At 38.8% G+C, this 27,050-nt stretch overlaps 2 protein-coding genes across 10 annotated transcripts in view; one reads left to right on the forward strand and one right to left on the reverse strand.

The window, feature by feature from the left end:
- Positions 1-8,844, reverse strand: part of IFT80 (intraflagellar transport 80) — a 55,085-nt gene extending 46,241 nt beyond the window's left edge. For 2 of the 6 annotated variants that reach the window (XM_063338839.1, XM_063338838.1), the window contains exons 1-4: positions 8,262-8,842; positions 7,191-7,316; positions 5,769-5,858; positions 4,774-4,992 (exon numbers count right to left, since the gene is read on the reverse strand). In XM_063338839.1, coding sequence (XP_063194909.1) covers positions 4,774-4,992; positions 5,769-5,808 — 259 coding nt within the window. In that variant the 5' untranslated portion in view covers positions 5,809-5,858; positions 7,191-7,316; positions 8,262-8,842. Of the gene's footprint in view, positions 1-4,773; positions 4,997-5,768; positions 5,859-7,190; positions 7,317-8,261 lie in introns of all 6 variants that reach the window. The other 4 variants (XM_063338836.1, XM_063338834.1, XM_063338835.1 and 1 more) reach the window with 4 other exon arrangements.
- A 150-nt stretch (positions 8,845-8,994) lies between these two features.
- SMC4 (structural maintenance of chromosomes 4) overlaps positions 8,995-27,050 on the forward strand; it is a 39,857-nt gene continuing 21,801 nt past the window's right edge. The window contains exons 1-5 of one of the 4 annotated variants that reach the window (XM_063339386.1): positions 8,995-9,146; positions 11,246-11,441; positions 12,586-12,764; positions 13,379-13,570; positions 15,377-15,553. In XM_063339386.1, the coding sequence (XP_063195456.1) occupies positions 11,285-11,441; positions 12,586-12,764; positions 13,379-13,570; positions 15,377-15,553 (705 nt within the window). In that variant the 5' untranslated portion in view covers positions 8,995-9,146; positions 11,246-11,284. Of the gene's footprint in view, positions 9,173-10,432; positions 10,653-11,245; positions 11,442-12,585; positions 12,765-13,378; positions 13,571-15,376; positions 15,554-27,050 lie in introns of those variants that run through there. The other 3 variants (XM_063339390.1, XM_063339387.1, XM_063339389.1) reach the window with 3 other exon arrangements.

Genomic DNA, 27,050 nt, shown 5'->3' on the forward strand with positions numbered 1-27,050 from the left:
GGTTAGCACTGGTTTGTATTTCAATTTCACTGAAAAAAAAAACCCAAACCAAACTATCCCATGAACAGTTTTACAGAAATTGAATGTTCAGGATGAGTTTACCAAACAATGCTAATAGCTTATCCCTTAGTCCTAACAACAGTTAACTAGGTAAAAAATCCCTACAAGAAAGAAAATAAAGTGCTAACCTGTGCAAGATAAAACCTGAAGATCTCAGGTTTTGTGATCTGTGAATCAATTATGGCAAAAATAACTTGTTCCATAAGTAACAGCAAACCTAATCAGCTTTTGTTGGTGGACTCCCCCCTGCCTAAGAAGGGACCCCAGATGAATGTTTCCCTTCAATGAAGGCAAGCGAAACCACTCCTCCCTGCCCAAAATGCCTGCAGACCATGCCACACCTGCCCCCTCAGTGGGCGTTTTTCCACCATGTAGCTGCCTCTCTCCATCAAACCCACCAAGGAGCTACAAAGTTACTGATTACCTGCGAGTCAATCACCCTACAATGCTGGTCATGAAGTCTCATTTTCTTAAGGAACAGAACTTCAAGAGGAAAAAAAAGTTTCTCGGTCAGTTTCTTCATTCAGTTTTGTTTACATTTAGTACTCCATAAACAAATAAACAAACTGGGATTTAGTCTGTTCCCTTAAACAGGTCTTACATCCTATCTTCCTTCTGCAATACGTTATCTTTTTTCTGCAGAGTATCTACTGCTCTGTAACAACCATAAAGCATTTAGTCTTAGTAGCAATTCATCCAGCAAAGCTCAGTTGTGCTTTGCACTGTGCTACGCTAGCAAAACAGTAGCATTCGAATTAACAACAGGAATAGCAATAAAGGCCCCAGATGTCCAAAAGGAATGCAAGGGCTGAATACAAACTCGACTCACTGAACAATACAAAATTATCTAACAACCGATCACCGGACTGGCTTGAAGAACTAAAGGATGTGTCATCTTGGGAAAGGGGGGAAGTTAGCGGATTGCAGACTCTGATCAGACAATACCCAGCTACAACAAGATTAAGATGATACGCCTTAGGGATTTGCCAAGAACTGGACCGTGAAGGGCCTACACATTCATAAAAAGAAAAATAAAACCCAAAAAAACCCAAACCCACTGCATTAAAGTTGGCAAAGATAGCCACAACAGTTTATGCTCCATGCAAGCAAGAAACAGCTGCACTAAAAGAAAGTGAAAGTTAATCAAGTTGATCTCCAAAAGCTGGACAACGACAGAATGGATAGACTCTCAAGTGCGTTTGAATTCTAACAGAGATGTAACTAGATAATCATTTGCATGTTTCACAAATTTTTTTCTCATTCAGTAATCTTTAATATTTTTTTTACCGTTACGGAGAAGATAGCATTTTTCCTGACCTTCCTATCACTACGTCTCATAGCTGAAATCTTTACAAAATACTTCAACATTAGCTAGAATCCTAGGATGATAACTTTAAGTTAGAGAAAAAAAGCTTGGTAAAAGTTGTAAGCAAATGAACACAAAAGCTTTATCAAGGAACATGGAGATTAATATTAAGGGACTGGTTTAGAACTTGTTGGTCACACGCAACTAAAATCTTGACCAGCAAGAAAAATCATCTGTTAAACTGCGAGAACCCTTCGCTTTAAACCCCTGCCATTGACATCCGTCACTTAAAGTAATCCAACTTCCAGTTAATTGCAAAGGTCCTAATGAATCCTGGAAAAGATTCTGGGGTCTACATGTACTCGGTGCTATTCATGAATCTTTATTCCTAAACTGTAACCCTTTGTTGTAGTTTCAGTTAATCCACTTACAGGAGAAGGGCAAGCATTCATACCTACTAGACATTACACTGAAGAACTGGTATCTTACCTAAATTTGCACTGGGTTCACATATAGACTAAAGCACTTGCGAATGTACAGCTCCTGTGACATGCTAATTTTTGAACACTTCTTAAAAAAGTAGGCAACCTCTCTAAACATACCTATGAACAGGATTTATTTTTTCTCACATATCTTAGTGATATAAAAAAAAAAAAAAGGAAAAATTGCATAGCAGACTTTTATGAGTCATCTTTTTCATGAAGGTAGTAGTAGCCCTTATGTATTTCTTCAATAAACTGTCAAAGCATTATTCAAGCAGAACACGAAATACCGCTATACTATTTTCATAACAATGGAAAACTGACTGAGTAAATTAGCAGGAGATCTGACTTACTACAATTGTTCTTTTGCTTGCTATTTACACATACAATTTAGAACTTTAGAGAAACAGGACATTAGAAATACAAATGTGATAACTGAGAAAGAAAAAGAAAGGAGAAAAAAGCTAGGAATTAAGAGCACCAGATGACCTACTGAAAAACGCTGCCCTCCCAAAGGATAATACTGTAATGCATGCAAATATGAATTGATACAAATGAATCTTCCTTTCAGTTTTCACAAAACCTTCCATTTCCACCTTAAGAGCTCTACAAACAATACCTCATTAAACCTAGCTGCCTAAAATTCATAGTAAAGTTCAGCACCAAGTATTGCAAAAATTACAACTCTACTTGGTCAGACTTCTCTGCTCATCTTCCCTCCCTCATACATCTAGGAAGTGACAGGGTGACAAAAGATGCCCTGCTTTTGTTCTGTAAGTTCAGTGTATTTAGGAAGTACTAAGTATCTTGAAGAAATTTTGTCCTCCACTCTGTGAACTGAGCTCTCAGCCCTCCCAATTTTTAAGTGCAACTATTGGGAAAAGTCAGAGAAATCCCCAAAATTCATGCAAGGAATGAACTTCCTCTACCTTCTTCAAATACATATTACCTCTCTCCATGTGTACAGGAAGCCATGCTGGACATACCAGCTCAACTGCTAATGCCCAGTAAGAAACCTTCTGTTCCCAATCAAGCTCACTGTGAAGCTAGCCAAAAGCCTACAGTAAGTTCTCCTCACCAAAGAAAACACACTAGACCCACAAATTCAAGGTTCTGGCCAAAACATGGGCAGAAGTTAGCTGGAAATTCTCCATCAGTCCCATTAAAACTATCAATAGGTCCCTGTGAAAGCTATCAACAGGGTCATGGGCAGATGGCCATTATTATCCTGATGGAAACTCTCTGCAACAATTGACCATGATCTGTTCTGCCTGAAAAGGCTGGCAGAGATTTAGAGCAGCATATTGCTTTCGGTTCAGTGTTGAGAAACTCCCAACACTGCCATTTATGTACAAATACAGCTTTACCACCAAGGTCTTTGACCGTTGACAAAAGAATACAAACTAAGTTTAGTATGTTGATGCAATCTGCTTCTTTGTGGCACATAATTACTATTACCAGCAGGACAATTTAATTTACTTTGGAACCTTAAACAGCATTAGCAACTGAGCAAAGCACAAAGGTATAAAAAGATAGGATAGGCATAAGGACTGTCCAACTTCTGCAAGCAAGTCATACAGCTCTTCCAAGTCACCTGTATGTCAAGTTCTTGCATGTAACACATGAAAGTATCAGAAATCATTCACAAACTAACACATCAACCCCATCAGCAAGTTCTTGCCAGTAGATTGTCAGTGAGGCAGTTCCAGAGCTTTTATTCCAACACAATTTTTATAACGAGGTCAACGTAAACCAGCAGATTTCAGAGACGATCAACCCCTTTTTAAAACTGGTAGATTCGGGAAGAAACTCTCGTCTAAACTACAGGGTTTCCACATGGTAGGATTTTTGTAACAGAAATAAAGGGGGGAGGGTTAGGAAAATTTATTTTTACCATTATTTTCTGTATTTTGTTCAAGCAAAGAATTCTATCAAGGAGAGTCCAAATGTTTTTCCTTAAAGAAAAGGGATAAGGGAAGGAAAGGAAGGGGAAACATGTACAGAAAAGTCCTGATGGCATGCAACACAATCCCCACTACGGTACTGAGAAGAAAGGAGACAAAGTCTGACCTAAACAGTATGGACTGCTTCATAATAAATGTAAAATAATAATTAAACCAGTTACCTAAGACTTCTTCACTGAACTGGGGATATGAGTATATCTGCCTTCATGAAGGAAGAAAAATCTGACTGCGTGCAAGTCGGGAAAAATCAATTCCTCGTCTCTTTGGAGAGGAAGTAAAACAAACACCCCAAGCCATCATCAAACCTTCTTGCTCCCACTTCTCTTCCACAAAACAGAATCCATACACTGGAATACAGTAGCTACTATATTGGATCATACAGTTTAGTATTAGTACCCTAGACAAATAGCAGCATACTGGATATACATATGTATATACACCTCTGCCAGTATAGTGGATATATATACTAGTCTTACATCTCTCACAACAGCCAGAACTAAATGCGTTAGGGGGATATTCAAGACTCCATAGAAGCCAGGTACAAGATGTGCTCTCATAACATGTCCAAGAAATGGTCTACATTGATATTAAATATCACCGTTAAGCAATTTCAGTAACTTGGTCATCTTCAGTTTTCATAACTGTAGGCGATATAGTATCTATGTAGGCATGCAGTGAAGACATACTTAAAGCTACTGGTTTGTGAAACTGAAAAAAGATGGTAGAAATTGACCTTACATAAAAAAATATACATCTGCTGTCAGAAATATGTTTGATAATGTTGTATTGGAGAAAGTTATAGTTGTACAATGTATTAAATTTGAAACTACTAATGTTACACCAGTGCAACTGGTGTACAAGTATTTGAAATTGCTTTACTGCAGACTCCTTAACCTCTTATGTATTTGAGTGACATAAGCCCAAAGTGGTATGAAATTATAAATATTTTAAATTGACTTACCATCAGAACTTGTGAGAACAAAGCTCTCGGCATGGGACTGCTTCTTCCCACCTATACTTCTGGGAAACCAGTGAAGATCTATGGGATAAATATCATCTGGAAGTTTCACTACTCGCGTGGTCTCACTAGTTAAAAGGTTCCATTTCATAATTTGGTGATCATCACTGCAGGAATATAGCTCATCAGCTGTAGTCCATCCCACACAGCTAACTAATTCTTTATGTTTAATTCAATTAAGGAAGCGTGCACATTTTAATTATTAAAAATAAGCTTACAAAATATCTCATCTAGGTTAAACAAAGATGAAGGAACAGTATACAGGAAGATTATTTTGATAAGATTGTTTTTTATGTATATATTTGATAAGAATGTTTTATATAACAAAAACATGAAAAGAGCTGGTAGAAATTCAGCAAAAAATAAAACAGACTGTATTGTGGAAAAATATAATTCTTATTATGATGCATACTCATTGAAACACAGCTGAAATGTTGGGTTACACCTCTAAAAGGGTCTTAGTGCACAATGCAAGTGCAGAACGCCCAACTGTCATTCAAATGTGTCAGTTTATTAACGCCACATCATATTTAAATTGTTGACAAATCTAACTTATTAGTAGAAAAATTACAATTTTGTTTGTATCTGCTACATGCATGTCTTATTACAAGCAAGCAGATGTACCACTACTCCTATTTACGGCCTGGGAAAGCCTTTAACTTATAACTACAAATAAGAAAGGAAAGAAAAACTTGAAACTTTCTAGCAAAACGTTGATAGCTTCTGAAGGGAAGTACTCTAAGCATATTCAACATCTCTTAAAACGTTGCCCTTAAAGGCTGCACTGAATGGCAAAGTGAAGAAAAGAAGAAGAAAAAAAAAAGCCACCTGCAATTTACAAATATTTTAATATGACATTTATGATAAAGAGATCCTTTCTGGAAAAAAGGCTATTCAGAATTAACATGTTTTTCTATGATTTATTCTGAGACAAAGGATATGTTTTGGTTCCTTTAGAAGTGAAGTCTTCAGTCTCATTTCAGTTGTTCAGATGGAGCATTAAAAAAAGATACATAGGTATGTTGTAACTGTAATAAAACAAAACAACACATATATGAGTAGCTAAAATTTAAAAGGAAGACACTAACAGCAAAATAGAAAGTTTTTAAATATGTAATATTACATTAGTACTGTGGCAAAATAAACACCAAACGAGACCTCAGTTTTAAAGAAATCTGTTTGTACAGTACCCAACTCCACACTTATCTGATCATTTAGTATAAACACGCTGGACAATTTAAAGAGCAAGTGATGCTAGGAACATACTGCTACAACACTGTAGGTTGAAACACTGAAGTTCCCTCATGCTGACATATAGCCATGAAGGTCGCAAGGGAAAACCCGGAGTCACAAACTTTTCAAGGAACTTCATGCTTAGCAAGTGCACTGTGAGAAAAGTTAGGGGGAAAAGTCATACTATGAAAATAACCCTGCCGTGACAAAACGATACAACGTCCAAGTTTTTCATCCTCCCCTATTTGTAATGTCCACGATACTTTGCTGCAAAACAGAAATTCCATAAACAGTTCACTGAGGTCCCATCCTCTCAGCCCCTTCCCTCTTGTGACAGCAAAAGCCTTTGTGTATCTGTGCCTGGACAGTGTAGAGGCACTGATCCAGCTTAAAACTTTTCTGTCTTCCAGGATGGAAAGAAGTGAGACCAAGAGGGTGAGAGCAGAAGGTACACTCTGAGGAGACCATGATGATGCACAATGTGCCCTTCCAATCTTCTGGAATTTTTTCACTACAAAAATGACTGCGTGTCAAACAGTTACTATGCAGAATTTAAAAAAGCATTTAAAGGATACCAGTTCTAAAACATATAATTTCCTGTGCCCAAAGAATAAAATGAGGTATTTTCAACCCTGCTTTACATTAATTGATAAACACACAATAGTTATTTTTAAATAATTACATCTCTCCTACTTGAACGTCTAATTTCCTTCTCCTGCCCTTATCCAAAAACCACATAGGGAACCTTGTCATCAAGGCATTTAAAAGGGGCCTAAGTTTGCGCTAAACTTTCAAAGTAGCTTTTTAATCATGTCCTTGACTTCTGTATGGTGGCAATGCCATTGTACAGCACCTGTATATACCCACTCAGCATACGCTGCAATGTTTTCTGCTGATCAGTTACAGAGCTAGTCTCTGCGACACAAATTCTAAAACAAAATCCCCAAACATAAACCATAAGATTTGTATACAGCAAAGAAACAGCACAGAGTAAAATGGTATTAAAGATTTATTCTCCACTTTAACATAAGCCTCTCTCCTGCTTAACAGAATACCTCGTATTTACTTGGATGCATGGATCTTATCTGCTTCTATTTTCTGTGCACACCGTACTTTGCTAAACCCACCTTTTCAGTTGCTGCTTGGTAGTTTTTTATTGATTATTTCCCTCTCAGGGTATCAGCAGGCATGTCACTATTGTCAGCTTCCAGCTTGCACTCCTTCCCTCCAGCACAAGGAATTCTGTTATTTTCCTTTCAAAGACAAGGCCAGAACTTTATTATAGTTTTTGAAAATGGCTTAAACGCTCTTTATGTGCACCTAAAAGGCTGAACGCTCACCCTTACGTCACACAGCTCACCTGCTGTCAGCAACAGGTACATCCATCATCACCCACCCTAGTACATCCGCTACATACAGCTCCGCAACGAGCCCAACAGCAGGTTAGCTGAAAGCATTTTAAAAAAGATGGGGCAATAACGAGGAGTTATTCTGGCACGGTGAGTCTGGCCCGGCTTCTCCCAGCCCCGCTGGTCCCCGTGTCCTGCACAGCAGCCCCAGGCCTCCTCACCCTCTCCTCCCCTCAGCCTTTTCCTCTCCGGAGCTGCCGAAGGAGCAGATGAGGACCAGAGACGGCGGCGGGAGATTGAGCAAGAGTCGGGGGGGAGCGAAGGAAAAGAGAGACGGCGGGATGGAAAGAAAGGGCGGGGATGGGGATGGCGGCGGCGGGGCAGGAGCTCGCTCCTCCCGGGGCGGCTGCGGCTCCCCGCCGTGAGGGAACTGCGGTTCTTCCCGCCCCGCCTGCCTGAGGTGGCGGTGCCTCGTCTCCCGAGGGACGGCTCCGGGCACCACACAGACGGCATAGCCCGCTCCCCGGCCGTGCCAGCACCCCCTTTCCCTTCACAGCTTCCAGCTTCCCAAACGGCAGATTATCCCCTCCGCTCCGTCCGCTTTCTCCGTGCGAGCACCAGCGCCCGTTCCCCCGAGGGGCGCCGCGGCTAGGGGGTCGGGACTCCCCCGCCCCTACCTCAGGGCCGTCCGGCTGCCGCCCGCTCCCGTCAGCCCAGCCCGCCTCCCACACCGCCCCAAGGGTCACGGCTCCCGACCCTCTCGCCCACCGCGGCGGTGAGTCAGACCTGCCGCCCAACGCCGAAAGGAGGATCGCCGCCTCCTCCTCCTCCTCCCCAGCCCGCCTTTACCTGCGCCGGCAGCGGGAGGGAGAGCGCAGAGCGGCGGGCACCGCTCCCTCAGCGGTCAGCTCCCAAGCCCCGGCGGCTTCCGCGCTAATCCCGCCTTCCTCCCCGTCCCCGCGGCGCCGCAGCAGCGGCGGGGCCAAGCGGCTCCGTCTCTATGGCGACTTCCCGCGAGACTTCTTCTTCCTCCTCCTCCTCCTCGTCCCACCGCCACCTCACGGGCCCTTCCTGACCAGGTGACACGGCCTGGTGGCGTCACCGTTAATTAATACCGCTTTAAAACCGTCGTGTCCCCACAATTTTTATCCAATTTTTATTATTTTTTCATTTTACTTTTTTCTTTTTTTTTTTTTTTTTAAATAACAGCGCTCCTTCACGCCGCCGCTCCTCCGGCCCCCGTCGCCCCTCGCAACCAAGCGCCGCCCACTGACCTACTTCTAAAATTAAAATAAATCCTTCCCGCCGCCGGGCAGACGGGCGGCCACGGCCGTGGGGCTGCTGTCACCCTCAGCCGCCAGCCTCTCCCCTCAAAAAAACCCCACCGCTCCTTGACGCGGGGAGATTTATTTATTTTTACTTTTTTTTCTCCTCTATCCCGCCCAGCCCGTCCGCGCAGTAACGGAAAACAAGATGGCGCGGGAGCGGGACTTTTTTTTTTTTTTTTTTTTTTTTTTTTTTTTTTTTTTCCTCCTTTCAAACCCGCGGGAGGCCGGCCCCCTCCCTTCCCAGCGTGCCCCGCGCTTTTCTAACGAATTTCGGTTCGAGTTCGCCGTTTGGGCGCCATTTTCGAGTGTGGAAAACCGCCGAGCCGCCCGGCGGAGAGTCGGAGCCGTCCGCTCTTACCGCAACCCCGCGGTCCTCGCCAGGGCCGGGCGCCGCCAGTCCTCGAAGGTAGCAGCTCGGCGGGCGGGCGCGGGGTAGGTCGGCGGGCGGAGGCGCCGGCGGTTCGCCTGAGGGCAGGTGGAGTTGGGGTGGGGGGGGCTTCCCCCGCTGGGAGCGGGGCGGCGGGGGACGCCCTCGGGGCGCTCCGCTGGGCAGAAGGTGCTGAGGGGAAGGGTGGCGGGGCGGCGGGCTGTGCCCCCCGCCTTATTCTTCCCCATTTTTCCCCGCTCTGAGGGAGGGAAAGGCGGCGGCTGCCCCTCTCTTCGGGGTCGGGGCGGCCGGGTGGGAGCTGCCCCGCCGAGGGGTGCGGGCTGCTCGGCGGCTGCCCGGTCGGGACACGGCGCCTGGTTTGTCCGTCCTGGCTGGTGTCGGCAGATGCGTTTGAGGAGCGGGGATGAGAAGGGGTCCTCGGCAGCCCAAGCGAAAGCCCGAGGTTTCCCGCTGTGCCCTTAGGGACCTCTGGGGACCGTGAATCGGAGACCCACCTAGGACGGGGAAGGCGTTTCGGTATCAGAGAGGCCCGGTTTTAATCTGCGTACAAAGCAGGGACCCTTTCCGTAGCGAGCTCTGCCTGCTACTTTTATACTTGAAGCATAAGAGAGAAATTCTAAGCAAGTCTATAACGACTTGGAAAGACCGTGACAAGGGCGCAGTTGGGCGCCTTAGATTAACGGATTGGTTAAAAGAAAAAACCCGAAATTTTTCACTGACAGGGGTTATCGTTATCAAATTTTATCGGCTGTTAATAAGGAAGCTTTTCCGTCCGTCTCCGGCTCTCCTTTTCGCCATCCCCGTAACAAAAACGGCACTTGGCAGGGGATGGCGGAGAGATGCTTTTAACAAACACCTTCGAGCTGACTCGGGGGAGGGGCCGGGCACGAATTTGTTAAATTTGTTAGTATGTGGCAGCTGATTTATCGCGATTTAAAGGCTGAGGTCAAGTAGTTACGCTTTTTCATTCTGTTGCAGTATCTGGGGGGGAAGGGTTGGTAAGGTAAATAGGTCTATATTGCACAATTCTGTTGCAGTGGAGCAGTTTTGGATTAAAAAAAAAATAAATAAATCTGGTACTTTGAGAGGCTGTAATTGTCTGCGACAGCCATTGCGGAACACTTTTGAACAGGGGCATAGACTCAAATTGCCTTAAAATGATTTCTTTCTCTCGTTTCCCCCCCTCCCCCATTGTCCCAAATGAAGGACTCTCATGAGAGTGTGGGTTGGGGGTAGGTCTGAAAACGTCAAATGATTGGCACCAATTGTAAGATGACTTTCTAACCACGTCAGTTTTTTATCTTGTGAGAAGTAAACTTTCTCATGTCTGTTTTTCTGTGAACTAACTTCACCACTTGCTGCAATTTAAACTCTTCGGAGAGAGTTTCGCTCCTGCAGTCGTCTTTATTCACATTGGTTGCTTTCTATTTATACTTTTTGGGAGCTGTGCTCAAGTGCCAGCTGATGGACTTTTGTAACGTTGCGTTCTTCATCAGTTTACTTTAACATCACAACTAGATTAAGGTATTTTGTTTTACTTTCTCTGATAAATGCTGAATGCTGGTGGTAGAGGTTGCGTTGTATTTCGCGAAATGAATGTGTTGATTTAAGCTGTTTAAGAGTCAAGTATTTGGTATAATTATGCAGGTCTTTTTGTTTATCTATCTATTGATATAAAATATATAGTCAGCATGGACTGTTGAAAGTAAAATGCATTTCAGGTCTGAGACGTGTATGTAAAGAGTGCTTCCATAAGATGTATGGCTACTCAGTTTGTTATTGCGAATGCCTTTAACTCTTTTGCCCCCAGCATTATGGTTGCTTTCTCTGAGCATAGTAACTGCATTGAACATGGCTGTATGAGTTTTCAGTAGGTAGATTTGTGCTGTTTTTACAGATTCAGGTCAGTCCGTTGTTTTTTTGGGGGGTGATGTGTTTTAAAACATATCATTATGAGGCTAAGCTTTAGATTTTGTTTCAGGTTTGGATTTTTGTCTTCAAAATACTTCTGGTCTTTAGTTTCTAAATTAGTCAAACATCTGGGCAAACATGTAGGTATATTCCTTAGGGGATTGTAGTTGAATGCTTAGATCACGGGGTTTTCTTGTTTATGTTAGCAAAGGAGATAGATCCCTTCGGTAGTTTGATTGCTTGGAATGGAAGGGGAACAGACAACGGAGGTCGAGCCAAGCAGGATCACCAAAACCTCTACAGCAGCCCATCAGAAAGGCAGAGAGCCCTTAGAGGAGTCCACCAGTGACATGGAAGTGGAAAATGAAGGTGACCGACAGCTTGGTGAAGTACCTCCACAAGGTAGGTCTGAATATTGTGATTCTGATGTTGTGTAAACTTGATGTGATAGTGCCTGTTTAGCAACAATGTTCAGTTGAATTTACCAACTGCTGCAGAGAGGATTTGCTCTTTTCTCTTCTAGAAAGGAATATTGAAAAGCCTTGACTCCTGGCAAGTTTAAACTTTTTGAAATGATAAAGAGGGCTTGCAAAGAGTTAAAGTGTTTGGACCGGTAATTTAGTACACGTGCAAAAGCAATTTGTAGACTTTCTCCTAATAAAGCCTATTTCATATTCCTGATCTGTAACATTGTACTTAAGATTGTGGTACAACAGCAGGATTTTTCAAACTTATATGCAGCCAATGGTATGGGATTTCTTGGAATGGAATAAATGTCAAGTTTATTTACTTAACTCTTAAAATGATTTGACTTTCTTTTTCATGAAGCAGTGTATTTTCTTGAGTTTCCTGAGTTGAGTTTTTGCTGAAAATGTCTGGAAAAACAGCAGTGTGTGGCTTTTTAGGTAGCCAGATATGCAATTATTGAAGCAAGGTATTTGACAAATAGATTAATATGTTGAAATCGGTGGCAAATACTACTGTCTTTTTGAAGAAAAAGTTGCTAGTAACTGTTGAAAAGCTTCTTTGCTTACAACTAGCTGATATCCAGGGGGCCAGTTTGTTTTCGTAACAAACTTCCTGTCTTTGCAGAGTAGTTGTGCTGTCATTACAGCTTTCAGAGCATTGTACAGCGATCCCCAAATCTTGCAGAGTGACTTGTGAGCACGCTTGAAATGTGGCTTTGCACTTATTAATTAGAAAGACTTTGCCTGTTTCAGATTTGTAGGCTTATTGTGACGGTTGTAGCTATTGTAATTGCAGAGTGCCTATTAAAGTGTGTTAGAATAAGAATTACATAATGAAAGAAAAAACCCACTAGTGAATCGATGGGACATCTTAAATATCTCTTCAAAAGAGTTCAGTTCATGGAAAGACAAATTTTAATTCCACTTAGCTCATTTTAATAATTACAGGCAAAATTATAGGTTTGGTTCATATAGAAATTATGTTTGCTTTTCCAGTTGAACATTTTGAAAGGTGTTTAGTCATTGAGAGCTTATAGTCTTTTTTTTTTTCCTTTCTGTTTATTTTGGATGGTTTTTAGCAGTCTCAAATGAGGTGCTTGATAATCGAAGTTTAGAAGAGATTTTGGGTAGCATCCCTCCTCCCCCACCTCCAGCAATGACCAGTGAAGCCGGTGCTCCTCGTCTTATGATAACTCATATTGTAAACCAGAACTTCAAGTCCTATGCAGGGGAGCAAACTTTGGGACCTTTTCATAAGGTATCTTTCTTTTATCTTAAGCATTTTTTAAATTAAGGTGGGACTTCGCTGGGTATTAGTATTCCTTCCTGTGTTTTCATGTAAGCTTATCTCAAAACAACTGAAAAATACTTAAATTTTAGAATGACTTATATAGTAATATTCTAAATTTTCATTATTGGACAATAGAGAAAACAGTAAAGTGTAACTTTCTCATATTGTACAATTTTAATTTGTCAGTAAACCTTAAAAAAGCACACTTTTCTCTTTATTTCGCTTACTGGAGAACTTTTAGGGGTGTGTTTGAAGAATGAGAATATTTTTTAGTGCCCACAAGAGACTTACGTGGCTAATCATGAAACTTTCCTTGCGAACATGCTTGCTAAATGCAGTATCGCTTTGAGTTAACAAGTTAAAATATAGAAAGCTGAGTTGAGGTGTGATTTTTTTCTTTTTTTTTTTTTTCTGAAATGAGTTGTACTGCTTTACTTTTGGCATTAAACACTATCAAATAGTCTGCAGTTTCATGCAGTAGAAATAATTGTGTTTTAAACTGTTCACAAATGAAATAGGTGATGTGCACTGGCCAGGATCTATTTCCCTTTGAATGTCACTCTTTTCCTTCTATTATGCAGCGTTTTTCATGTATTATTGGGCCAAATGGCAGTGGAAAATCCAATGTCATTGATTCAATGCTTTTTGTGTTTGGGTATCGAGCACAAAAAATCAGATCCAAAAAACTTTCTGTGCTGATCCATAATTCTGACGAACATACAGACATCCAGAGCTGTTCTGTGGAAGTCCACTTCCAAAAGATCATTGACAAGGTATGTATGCTTCTCTTCAGAACAGTGGAGACTTTTTTTTTTCTTTAAGGATTTGAAAACTTTTAATATTTGGTTATTTTAGTTTGAGGTGGGAAAAACTTCACAGCATGATTAGTTTACCTTTGGGATGTAAAGCATCAGTTCAAAGTTAATTAGCTTTAAAAATTCCTCTATTGAGTGGTGCAGTTCTTAAAATATTAGTAGGGATTCTCTTTTTATTTTCTGCAAGACTAATATTTGGTACATGTCCGTTTTTAAACTATTTAGAAATATGTAATGATCATTTTAAGAAGAAGTCGTTTTAGAGTTGTCATCTGTTTTACCTCAAGTAAATAAAACTTATTTCTGAAATTAATACGATCCCTAAAACTTTCTAAGTCTACATTTAGACATGTTATATATTCTTAAATTTATAATATGAGCATATATATAAAGAAATAAAACCTATTTAAGCAAAACTTTCCAAACTGATTAGGAACTATTTAGGTTATCTAGATTTAGAGAAATATATAATGAATCTGAAACTTTATTATTTACACTTTGTATCCTGTAAACATGCCTGCAATTTTAAAACAGATTTTTCGTCAAAAATTCTGAACCTCACATCCTACCACTAAATATTTTTGAACTTGATATTTTGTTTGAATGAAATATAAAGTGTTGGAAAACTAAAAAAATATTTATTTTGCTTGCCACTTCATGTACTGATAAAAACTTATGGACATTTTTGTTGATTTATTGCAATTACAGTGCAAGGAATTTATTTCTCTTACTTTATTTAAGTATAATTTTTGTGCACACCTTCTAGCTGAAGTATCAACTACTGAGTTTGAGGACAGTCAAAATAGTGGGAAATATACATCGAAATTTCAAAAATTGTGTTAATAAAGTGCCAATATATGCAGCCTTTAAAGGAACAGTTTTAAAAGACTTGTTTTTTTTCTTTGACTTGATGTACATACACACATACCTTTTGCTTGTATTTATAATAACCCAGGTTCAACATTGTTAAATTTATTCTTTTTTTTTCCATTTTACTTTGTATTAACCTCTAGGAGCTAACTTTATGATCTAAAAAAGATCTGTATATACTAGTTACCAATTCGATTATGCTCTTGGGGGTTAATCTGTGAAAGTGGTAGGCTAGTTTAGAAGCATTCATTGATTTTTTTTTTTTTTAACTTTTTCAAGTATAGTACCAGCTTTATTTTAGTTGTTGCTTTGTAGGTAAGTCTTAAGATATCTTTTGAAGCTGATGATGTCGTATTTGTCACATCTTTAATGTTTTGCTTTTTTATCTTCGCAGTTTCTCTTTAGAACTACTTCGCTAAAAGTAACTCCTTTTCCTAGCACTATAAAAGAGGAGTTTAAAATGCGACTGGTACTTTTAGTCATTCAAGGCTTCCTAATCTAAAATTTAAAGGGTGGAATAGCACAGCCACTTTAAAATTGACGTAGGCCTTTTCATTTGTGATTTGAAGCAGTGCTAAGGAGAATAAACTAAGTATTTTTCAATGCAATAGCTTGTATTAGTGGTGAGAAAGGCATAAGATGAAGGCCATTCAGTATAAACAATTTGGGCTAGTTTTTGTACAGTTCCCAAGTATTTTTGGAGTTTTTTTAAATATCTTTTTTGAGATATGCAGCTTTAAGATAGTTCCCACTTCTACTAGACTTCAGTGTGCAGTTGACTTAAAATGCGATAAATGACTTGAATGCGATAAAACTTCTGTGCTTGATAGTGAAATATGAGGTAAACCTGTGATATAGTAATTGTTTTTCTGGCTTTGCTTTTCCTCAAAACAGGAAGGAGATGATTATGAAGTCATTCCTAACAGCAATTTCTGTGTATCTAGAACTGCCTATAGAGATAATTCTTCTGTCTACCACATCAATGGAAAGAAAAAGACATTCAAAGATGTTGGTATTCTTCTTCGAAGCCATGGAATTGATCTGGATCATAACAGGTTCTTAATTTTACAGGTTGGTGTATAAATAAAACCAATTTTAAGTAAAACTGTATTTCCGTTTATAGCAATAAAAAATGCTGTCTAGGTTTTAAGTCTTGTATTTGAGGCCTTAAAGTACTCTAGCAGCACATCATGGTTTGCATGCTCTAATAAAGATGCGAATCATTATTTGCTGCTTTAGAAATTTAAGGAAGAGAAACAGTTGAAGAAACTAATAAATTTTTTTGTTAATAAATTTGTGTTCCTGACATGTGGATGAATAGAAGAGTTGTCATACTTGTTCCGCCCTAGCAGCACGTAAATATTGGTGTAGTAAAATAAACCTTAAACCCCAATATTATTGTGCTGCTTAAGCGTGGCAGAGATTCAGCAACTTGTTTATGCTTTAGATAAAAGTGCATCAATATTAACTTAAATCCTAATGATTCCACGGTTAAGTTATCTATGGCTCTCATATATAGACATGGTTTTACTGGAGAAGTATATTTATAAAAAATAACTGCATAAAAATGGAGTGCAAAAAAAAAACCACATGAAGTGTACTTTGTGTTTACACTTGTTTAACAACTGTAGAGGACTCAAAGAATGGCAAGTTTATAGCCAATTCGAGCTATATTTTTAAAAGCTACAGTTCATAGTCTTTACTGTAGAAATAATCGTAGAATTTGTCAATATAATAGCATTTATATTAACGTTTGACTTTAAAATAATGAGGCTTGCTGGTATCTGTTTGCTGTTCAAAAGACAGGCTGAAGAGAGAACCACAGTAATTTTTTCTAATTTTGAAATAACAATGGAAAAATTTGCTATGTGCCAAACAATTACTTAAAATGTAAATTGAGTTAAAGTACTTGATGAAAGTATTTAAATATTAATTCAATTGAGGAACTATATCTGCAATTACCTGTAATTATTTCACTACTATTACTAACAGGTCCCAAATCTGTTCTGAAGGATCATGGCCTAGAAAATTAGCGAGCAGTAGGAGCCCTCCCAAGGTCTGATATTTTTCAGTACAGTTTATTTTAGGCCTGTTTTTGTCAAAGGAGCTTCCAGTTCCCCTCTAAAAAAAAAAAAAAAAAAAAAAAAGAAAGAAAAAATTCTAGATAGGTTGCTCTGCTTGCTTCACTTCCTCAAGCCTTTTTGTGCAGTCCTTTTTACAGTTACACCCACAAAAAGAGGATATATCTGTTTTGAAGTCTCCGTGCCAATTAATTATTCTCTCCAACACTTTATTCCTGTACTTTCTGTTTCAAGATGGAGTGAGAAGTACCTCCAGCAAAACAACTGCAGTAAATACACTATACAGTTGTTCTGAAGTATCATTTTAGCAAAATTTCTAAAAGGGAGAGAATGCAGAGTCAAAGATTAAGCTAGGTAGAAATTATGGTGCAGTGATATCAAAAGCTTAATGTTAGAGAGTGTGCCCTCTTACCACTGGGAGGAGGGGAAGGCAGTGTTTGGGATGGAGTATTGCTAAGCTTTTTTATTTATCTTATTTTTTTCCCCCCAATGTGATTTGTTTTCTTCTCCCATTAATTGTTTCCCAGGAAGTTATCAATGAGGAGAACATACCCTTTCCTAAAAGCTTGAGTTTCATGCTTTCCACCTGTACAAGGGGAAATAAGGGGGAGGTAATAATTAAGGTATAAAGCAATGGTTCCCACCATTATTTTTTTTTTCTCATTACACTAGAATCTTTGTGGGTAATGTATTAGCAAGAATGGCAGAGGAAACTGTACTGAGATTTTCTGTGTTTCTTTAGTCTTTCTGACTGAGGCAAGGTCCTTTGTCTTTGCACATAAAGTTTTGAGCCTTTTTAAAGTGAAATTTACTGATTTGGTGATTCAAAATTGAGTACTTTCCAGTTGGGAAATGTAGCAATATTTTCCACATAAGGACAGTCGAACTTCAAAACCTAAATATTAAAAATTATAGTTAGAAATAAATGGGACCGTGTCAGAAGGCTAAGGCTGTGAACTACTATCACAAGGATTGCCCTTTTTCCCCTAATGTTTTTCAAATTAAGTTATTTAAAACTGGGGGTATAAGAAACAGGTTTGTTTAGCTTTTGGTCTTCTCTTGTTATAGCTAAACTAAGTTTAACTTGGTATCAAGTCAGAGTAATTTCTAATTTAAAGTAAGTTATAAATCTCTTTGACCATGTCAATAGGGTGTGATTAAAATATTTCACTTGTAATATAGATTTTGGGCAACAATGTTAATTAAGGATTATCAAATGATGGTTTTGGCGTGCAATAGAATATTCGCTAGTTATACTAAAGAAAAATTGTAAGAGAACATGTCCTACATGTAGTAACAAAACCTTTAGCTACTTGATTATATCTTGCTAGCATATTTAGTATTACTCAATGGAAAATACTTGTTTTTCAGAAGACTGCTTTATTTTTTTTTTGGTTTCTTCTCCCCACTTCACCCCCTATTTTGCAGACTTTTTTTGACATAGTAGATTTTGGTGCCTTTTAGGATAAAATATGAAAGCGTAGGCCAGATTGAATTTTTTAAATGTTGGGTAGGGTGGGATACAAGTACTTCTGCTGATGCCATACTGAAAATAATAAAATCAAATTACTTCTGTGAGTAACATTACAAAAAACACCTGTGGAAAAACAGAATATGTAAGACTAATTGAGTAGTTCTAGAAGTATTACAGATCCTGTGCCTGAACTAGCTAATTGAAAAAAATACTGTTTAAAAATGGCTTTAGTTACAATGGGATATTGCCAACATTTAACAGGAGGAGTTTGTCACTTTTGTGATCCTTAAGTTCTTACGCTACATATTTCATGTTTTTAATAAATTGATATATGCTTTTAGTACTTTAGGAATAGACAACTGTTCAGGGCAATTTTAATGAGCATGCTACAGCCCGACACTGCAACAGGAAAAAACCTCATCTTGTCTCTTAAAAAAAAAAAAAAAGCATGCTAAGCACTGTTGTAAAAATGTAGCATCTTTCTGCAACTTTTCTGTCTTCCATGCCTGATGCCTCAGCATCAGTAACTTACATATCTGTAAAGAACAAAAAATAAAATTACTTAGCTTTTCTCAAAAGACTTGAAGTGTATATATGAGTGTATATGTAGAGAAAACTTGTGTGGCTTCTGTGCTCTGAACAGGCTGGGCAAAACTTGGAAGGTAAGTATCTTCGCTGTTGCTCAGTAGTGAATCCTCTGAACAGGTTAATGTTGAGGCCAGAAAAAAATCTCGGCCTCTTTATCCTGGCTGGTTTGCCTCTAAGGCATTAAATAAATGGGGAGCACTTGAAGGAATGTCAGTTCTGGACATCGCAGGGTAGGCATGTCTTGGGAGCAACCATTAATGCCTGCTGAAACTGGCTTTTGCAGTCTTTCAAGGTAAGAGAAGTATAGTCAATACAAACTTTTTAAAAGGGAAGTGGAATTTGGTATGTAACTCCTGAGCGATTTTGCAAATGAATATTGTAGAAATGGAAATAAATGGAACAAGACTTTACATTAATTTTGTACTAAAAGACAATATCGTGGGAGCAGACTTCTATCAGTTGATTTCAATTTACTTTAGAACCTACTTTCTTTCAAACAAAAAGAAACTGTTAAGTAAATTTTGTGCTAATTACAGTAGTATTTCACTTAAATACTTGATAGACTTAATTAAAATATTCTCAAGCAAGTATATAACTACTACAGTGATTTTATATGTATGTATTTTTTAACTGATTGGAACGGCATTTTGTAATGTGCCAAGTCTTATCCTATGGCAAGATGATATTGCCAGAAAGGAAGTTTAGTCAAGTTTTTCACCTGCTGCTTTGTGGAAATAATGTAGGAGTCGCTCTTTCAGTGTATTGGAGAGGAAATGAGGGAGAGCAGATTTTCTTCTTGCTTTGAGATAAGCCAGAAGTTCCCAATTGTTGAGGTCTGCTTTCCTAATGAGGCACACCAACATTTGAGCTAAAGCACCGAGCGGAGCACAAGCTGAAAAGCTCTACTGGGATTATAAATGGAGACCTATACTGCCAACATTGGTGGTGAAGAGAGGTTTGTTCTAGAAAGGTCAAAGACAGCTGAGCTGAAGTGGTGGGAAGAATTAAAGCAAGTGCAACAATATAATTAAGTAAAACGAGATTATTTGAATAAAATACTATGTTAAAAATAGAAGCCTCCCACTGATTCATAGAGTACAGAATCAATTTCACTGACTGTTTAAAGATTACGCTTTATGCTGAAGTGAATACAGAGCAGCATAAGATATGCTAATATGTCTGTGTGCAGTTTCCAAATTAATTCTCATACACTATCAGAAAACTTACTTGGGCAATTCATATGATTTTTATTTTGCAAATTGCAACCTAACGTTGCAACCAATGTTTATTAAGCTTTCTTCAGGAAAATAGGCAAATATGGAAAGCAGAGAAAAACACTGTGCTAGGAGCAGTGTGTAATTTAGAGTGATCAATTAAATAGTTTAATTAGAACATACCAATAATCTTAAGTCAAACATTGTAGGTTGAGTTTGACAATGACTGACTTAGATTCCAAAGTGACTCTAGATTTGCACTCAATTTGTATTCTTGTATTAAATAAAAGAATGTCCTTAAGAAAGCTTCTAAAATTAGTCAGATGTGCAAACAGCTTGACAAAGGCTACTTTTAAATTATTTCCAGAATGCAGAATAGTAGTTTTGTGCAAACAACTGAATGTTGTGTAACAGGCTAATTCTAAGTTTTTCCTCATCTTTGGACAGTAGTGGCCTTGTAGATTTGTCTGTGTGCATTTATTACTTATTTGACTTTCTTGATTTCCCACATAGCTTGTAACACTTTTCTTGGAAGGCAGAGTATGAAGTCGAGTATTTCATACTTTCTCCCCTTCTTTATATTTGTAAAATTGAAGGGTAGAAATGAAATATGACTGCAACCATTAAGTAATATCAGGAATAACATGGAATTGGGTGGGGGGGAAACCAACAGTGTTGTGGCTTACAAGAGCTGTATTACAGTCACGTTTCCAGGAAAGGAAGAATAAGGTTACAGGAATTTTGGTTATGTATGTACATAGCTTCCAATGCCCACATATGTAGAATTAGAATTCATAGTCAAAACTTTACGTGAAGAGGGGAGTATGGGCACACTGTCAAAACAAAGTCAAGTTGAAATTACTATTATGGAAGATTGAAGATACACAAATTTAGCACTTTTTTTTTTGCCATTCCTTACTGTACTCCTGCTTAAAAAGGGAGAGCCATTATTTTGCTAAAGTTTAAAAAAAAAAAAGTGAAGTGTGAGCACTGTCATGATAGTCTAATGTAAGAAAAATAAAAAATGGGAGAAGGGTTGAAAACAGTGGAAGTAGCATACAGGGAGATGGAAAGACTTGTCTCGCATTGCTTAGTGGCTTACATAAGATAAGAATGCAGTTTGGGTGCCTTCATATTATCAAGAAACTGACTACACAAAATATCCAGGAAAAAAAATAATTGAGGCAACTAGTGTCAGATGCAGAAACTAAGAATTATGCAACTTCTAAGCTAGCACTTGATCAAATGATACAACAGGTTGATACTCAATACTACTTTTCCTCTTAATTTTACTCCCAATTGACTTTTGCAGCAGTTACAAGTTCTGTCAAACAAACGTGTAGAATTGGAGCTGCATAAGAAAAGAGCCTGAACCTTATTAGTAGTCATTTATTATTAGTGCTAGTTCTAATGTCAGTGTTCAGAAGTGGGTTAGAATGGAGGACCAAGAAAGGAAAAACAGTAATTGGAATTTCCCAAAATTAGGTTTGTATTTTCTATCTTTTAAATCTCTAGAAAAACAGCTTTTATAGTAATTGCTCTAAATATTCTAATGTGGCTTCTCCTTCAAGCAAATCCGTGGTGCCACTGGTTTCATTCTACGGGCTGCATAAGCCATTACTCCTATGCTGCTGACGCTAAGAAGCTGTGCACGCTGCATTTTCAACTCTTGTAGCTGGCTGGTGAAATACTTCCAGAATCTCTTGTCCACACTCCCTTTGCTCTGGGAGAAATGCTTCATTTTTTGAAAGAAAATGAAATACAGCTGTGTTCTATAAAATAAGATGAGAAATCTCAAACTTTACTATTATTTTATTAAGAGAAGTTTTGCCTTATGCCAGGTCAGCTCTGTCGAGCCTTCCATATTAAACAGTTAAGAAAAGAATTGAAATTGGGTGTAGTTTGGATTGATCAAGATTGATTTTCTTCAACAAGACAAACAATAACAGATTTTGCCTACAGCTGCTGTAATCCTCCACAAAACTTTGAGTTAGAGGTGACTGTTACAACCGCAAGTACTGTTTTCTCAGCGTTCTGGATACGCTGGCTACAACTCAACTGTTTGCTTCAGTTCAGCGCTTAAAGGACAAGTTTCGTTGATCGCCTGTTGCATATAAAGAAAACCCTATTGTTTCCAAGTTCAATGTGCTATGGATTTTCCTAATAACTCATAGCCCTTTTTTTGTGAACAAACATACATCCATTTAATCTAAAATTCAACATGTTTACATTAAATCTTTACACATGCATATATAATAACGCTGTCACAAACATCACAAGACTGTTAACCTTGTGATGCTTGACAAAGTTCAATGAAACAACGGTCTGACCACTGCCTACGTTTGCGTATCGCTTCAATGAAACAGAATTGTAATACCATCAAGTTGCATGCTGATTCATTTATTGAGGTAATTTAGTAAGCAAATTGAATATACATATTGGGAGTATTAAGAAGTTACAAGATTACTGTAATTGTGCTGTAGCAGCTGTTACATTCATCCATCACTCAAAAGATTTTTGGACTTATTAACAAAACGTCCTTTTATGGGTGTTTAAAAAGCCTTAAAAGCTAGTATGTTGTCAAAAGTATGCTACCGATACAATGAAACTAATGAAATACTGTTCTGAATGTGAAAAAAAGATGTGATTGCCTTAAAAATGCCAAATATAGCCAAAGTCGTATCTAAAATTTTGCGAGTTTAATGTAATCCTGAAACAATTATCTGTTTTGACCGTAACCCCAGCCCACAGCTTTCTCTCCAAATCCTGTAGCACTTCTATTTCAAGGCAGGAATTAAAAATTGGGCAGCTTGTAGTAGTTAGGCTTATTTTACTTTTCATTATTCCAAACACTGGTAGCAAAAGAATTCCAAAACAAAGCTAACATCTTGTATCGATGCAGAACCTGGGCTATAGGTAGATTTGACATCTGGGTATGAGAGACTAAATCCAAATGTTGACAGTTGAGGAAACTTTTTGTGAGAGGAAAATACCCAGGTTATTACAGGAGATGCTCCTTACTTGCAATGTGCTTCCTTTGTACAACTTGAAGTAAGAACGCTTTCCTCCTGCCCAGCACCTCAAAGGTGGAGAAAACGTGAACAGAAAGAAAAGCTAGTATAAAAGATTCATCTAATCTACCAGTATTGACAAAATGTGTGATCTTTAAGCTTGAATTCAATTGATAAAGTATGTTGGAAGTTCCACAAAGGCTTCAGAAGATGTTCTTGTGTTCTACTTGCAATGGTTAAAGTGAGAAACTAAGACAAACAGGATGTCCTGCTCTCCAAGGTAGTGCCTCACAAAGTTTCAGTCGTGTAAAAGCAGGGAAGGTTTTTCCAATATATAGTATTGCATTTTCTAGGCAGTATTTTCTCTAAAACTATTCCTTATGAGCAAAGCTGAATGCAAATTTCAATTCACTTAGATGTTACAATACTCCACTCTTGAACTTGACAAGTGTTGAAGAGCTCCGCTACCAAAAACCCCTCCAAACCCCAAAATACAGCAACCGCACCAGAAAATTCCCCTCAAAAACCACCCAAAGTACCCAGTACTCCCCGCCCCCCCCAGAGTACAGTACATTTCCATCTACTGGATTCCAAGCTACAAAATTCACTTGTTCCAGTATGTTTTAATGTGCCCAGTATGTTTTAATGTGCCCATGCTTTACTGTGCTTCAAAAGTGTTCCTGATGTGTGGGCTTTAACACTCAAAAGTTAGTCCAATTTGTTAGATTGTATAGGATCACGCTAATCTATCCCAAGGTTTTCAGCACTTTGTTTTAAATCTTCAGATTAAGATACCAGAAATTAAGTGACAACCAAAATCCTGGAAGACTGTTTTTACCTACTTGCTGCTGTAATTATGCTGTGGAATGCTAACAAAGTTGATCTGCAAATGTCGTATTAACAGTTTAGTAGCCAAAACTCATTGTGTTGCAAGACACTGTCTTCAAAAGTTATTTTTCCCAAATTTTCAGGGGTGAGAAGAGGAGGCAGTAATTGGTAAGCAAACATCTTTCTTTATAGGTTCTCCAGAAACCACTAGTCATAATGCAGAGTGAAGGGGTTTAAGGCTGCTGTCGGTAATCTTTCAATGTTAAAGGGTTTTCGCTAGCCCCGTCTTGTTTCATACCAGAATTTTAAAATGGAGTTTGAAGGCTCTATTCTGAAACTCCATAATTCTAGTTCCAGCGCTATCACAGACTGAACTGTTGTGCATGGCACAAATAAGCAACAACGTTTGTCCCCATCTGAGGCTGAACAACGTCAATATTGGGATTAGTGCATTATGCCGTTCAGATTTCTTAGTTTTAGAATTAGTGCTTCAGTCCACAGACCCTACTCTCGATGTAAAGGAAGGTTGCTGGAACGTGATGCTGCTGTCTGCCAAAAGCAACAAATGGGAGTTATCTGCAGAAGTGAAAAGTAGTCTCCTGTTTCAGGGCTAGCGCTAAGAGTTGCAGAAAGGCAGCTTAACGAGCAGGTCAAAATTTTCCTTTATCAAGCAGTTTGATAACCTTGTTAAAATTCAAGTTTCTGTATGCCAGAAATCATTGGATAAACTCAGATTAAAAGCTTTGTGTTCTGAGAGGATCCGCTGTTTCAAGAAATGAACGTGTAATTTTAGAGAAAATGGTACTAGCTCTAAGAAACGAGGTAATGAGTTTAGGGATTTCATTGTCTCAACTTTTGAGGGCTACATGGGAGGTGAAATTCTTACCCTTTACAAATTTGCCCTAAGAAGTTACGTACAGCAGTGGGGTGTGGCTATTTAAGTAAGCTGCCTGCATTGTTAGAGATGTGCTAGTCCTCGGGAAAATCTGACTTAACGCAAATACAGAAGAGCGTGTGCAACGTAGAGACTGAAATTTGATGAATTCTGTCTATAGATGTCTTACATTAAACGTACAGCGTTCCTAACATACTCCTAGGATGCAAGTATGACTTCTACTGAGATGCACAGAACTCAAAGCAGATAGACCCTTGACTTGGCAGCCTCATGACGTTAAAATAGTGATAGATTATGCAGATGATGTCGCCACTTCTGTCACTTCAGCCATCGTTATGGGTGTCCACCCACGGCATCCTCACGGGCTTGAACACAGCAGGCACGGGTAGTCCCGGCACTCCTGGCTGGCGTATTTTGCGCTGCCGCTTCACCCTGTGCTTATGCTGACCCTCATCATCTCAACGGGGTCGTTGATTCCAAATGGTTAATTTTATTATGAGCAATTCTTTTTGAAGGCTTTTACAATTTCCTTTAAAGCTTTTGCTCTTTACTTATGCACAATAGAAATTTAAATTTGAAAAGTACCTGAACCATGGCACTGAAATTCATCTCAAGAGTTCAGCTGTGCAAAGGAAGGCGGAATCTCCAGCTCCCAAGTTCTTGAAGTTATTCCCTGTATTTTTCACCGGAGGAAGTGGCTTTCAAATGAAAATGGCTCTTGCCCTTCTGTTATAACTTTGTAGCCTGCTGTCGAGCAAGGTTTCTCATGATTTGCCACAGCTGTCAGTTAACCTTATTCCTTAGAAATTTCTGCGTAGAAACTCACGTTCTCTATTAAAGTGTACCGTGGTAACTAAGCTGAGGCATTCCATAGAAACTGTTATTTAGATGTATGTTCATTATATGGTGTTTGAGCTGACCACCTCTGTTACTGGTGATGTGCCAGCATCCCAGTGACAACTTCAGCCTGACGTAGACGACTTCACAGACAACGCAGGAACTGAAATGGGGTTTGGAATTCCATGTGGAGTTCTTGCACTGAATGTCGAGCCTTCCCAAAATACTCAGTGGGTATTTGCTGCTTTTTCATACAGTGATTACTTAACTTTTGTGGATGTTTCGTGCTTTGTTAGCTGTCAGCCACTGTCACCAATGTCTTAGTGTTGACATCCATTTTGATTGTCTTCTCAACTAAATAGAGGATTTACTTTTTTATTGTTGTTGCACATTGCTCCCTCTCCTCTCATGAATTCATGCCTGTGAGCTAGAGCGAGATAACTGAGGCAAATAATAGATTTCCTGGTGGTCTGTTCTGAGACTTTTTAAATTTAGGTGTGACAGCTATGTTAAGCATGCCCAAGCATGTTTTCTTCTTTTCAACAAATGTCTGCCTGCTGCCGCCTTAGTTTCACTTTCAAAAATGCTGTCCGTATTTCGAAAGATCTTTTACTAGATAAATGAACAAGGGTGTTCGGGGGGTTTTTTTTTTCACATAGTTCAAATAATGGGTCAAGTAATAAGCACCGTTAAAATGCTAGGAAACAGTTAAATTGACTATCAAGTTTCAGCAGAAGGCAGAGTTGTAAAATGTGTTTTTCGCCTGTTAATCATCGTCATGACTGCTTGCAAGAAGAGCAGGTACAACTTTTACAGCCTCCTTTATCAGTTAAAATAGCTGCAAACCTTTTCATTTCTTAATGTTAACTGGAGGGGTGGGCTAAACAGATTTCTTAATATGTTAACGTGGTAAATATAAATATTAAATAATACCCTTATTATTCAGTTATAGTTTATATATTCTAAATGTTTTCATTTTTACCCTTGATAAGAAAAGAATCCAAGAATTGAAGTAAGTAGTCCGTCCTACGTCTCTTCACATAAGAGGAAGCGTATGTAATCCTAAAATTGCATGCTTATGGTGAAGTAGAGCAATTGCATATAAAATTGGCCATAGCCAGCCTGGCAAATTCAGTTCATGTGGTTTATCTTCTCAACAGGACGCGACTCACTTCAACTTTTCAAAATGGTATTGTAGGTGTGGCCTAAACTGAGCTCACCAGTAATTCCTGGTCATACGGTGATGTATTTATTTACCATGTAGACAACCAACCCCCTGATTTCTTAATTGATGAGGTTATAGAATTAGATGTAACTGGATTACATTTCATTAGTTATTTAGTTATTTACTACTTCATTAAGCATATTGTAGTTATATTCCATTACATAGCGAGCTATGGAGAACCCTCACGACTATGTTGTCATCTTTCTTAGATGGCTGTGACTTGAAGATGGTTAATTGTACTTGCCCAGATCATAACAAAAGTCAACCTGTGTTCTTTGCTTGTCCATAATTCCTGTGTTAATCCAGGTAGTTTTGTGGTTTACAGCAGCACCTAACTTGAGGGATATACATGCAGTGTAGAAAATTCATAGACTTGATGCTCAGCACCTGAATTACATATCTGTTCTGTGAGTGG

The sequence above is a fragment of the Chroicocephalus ridibundus genome, chromosome 6, assembly GCF_963924245.1.
Source record: "Chroicocephalus ridibundus chromosome 6, bChrRid1.1, whole genome shotgun sequence".
Classification (NCBI taxonomy): Eukaryota; Metazoa; Chordata; class Aves; order Charadriiformes; family Laridae; genus Chroicocephalus; species Chroicocephalus ridibundus.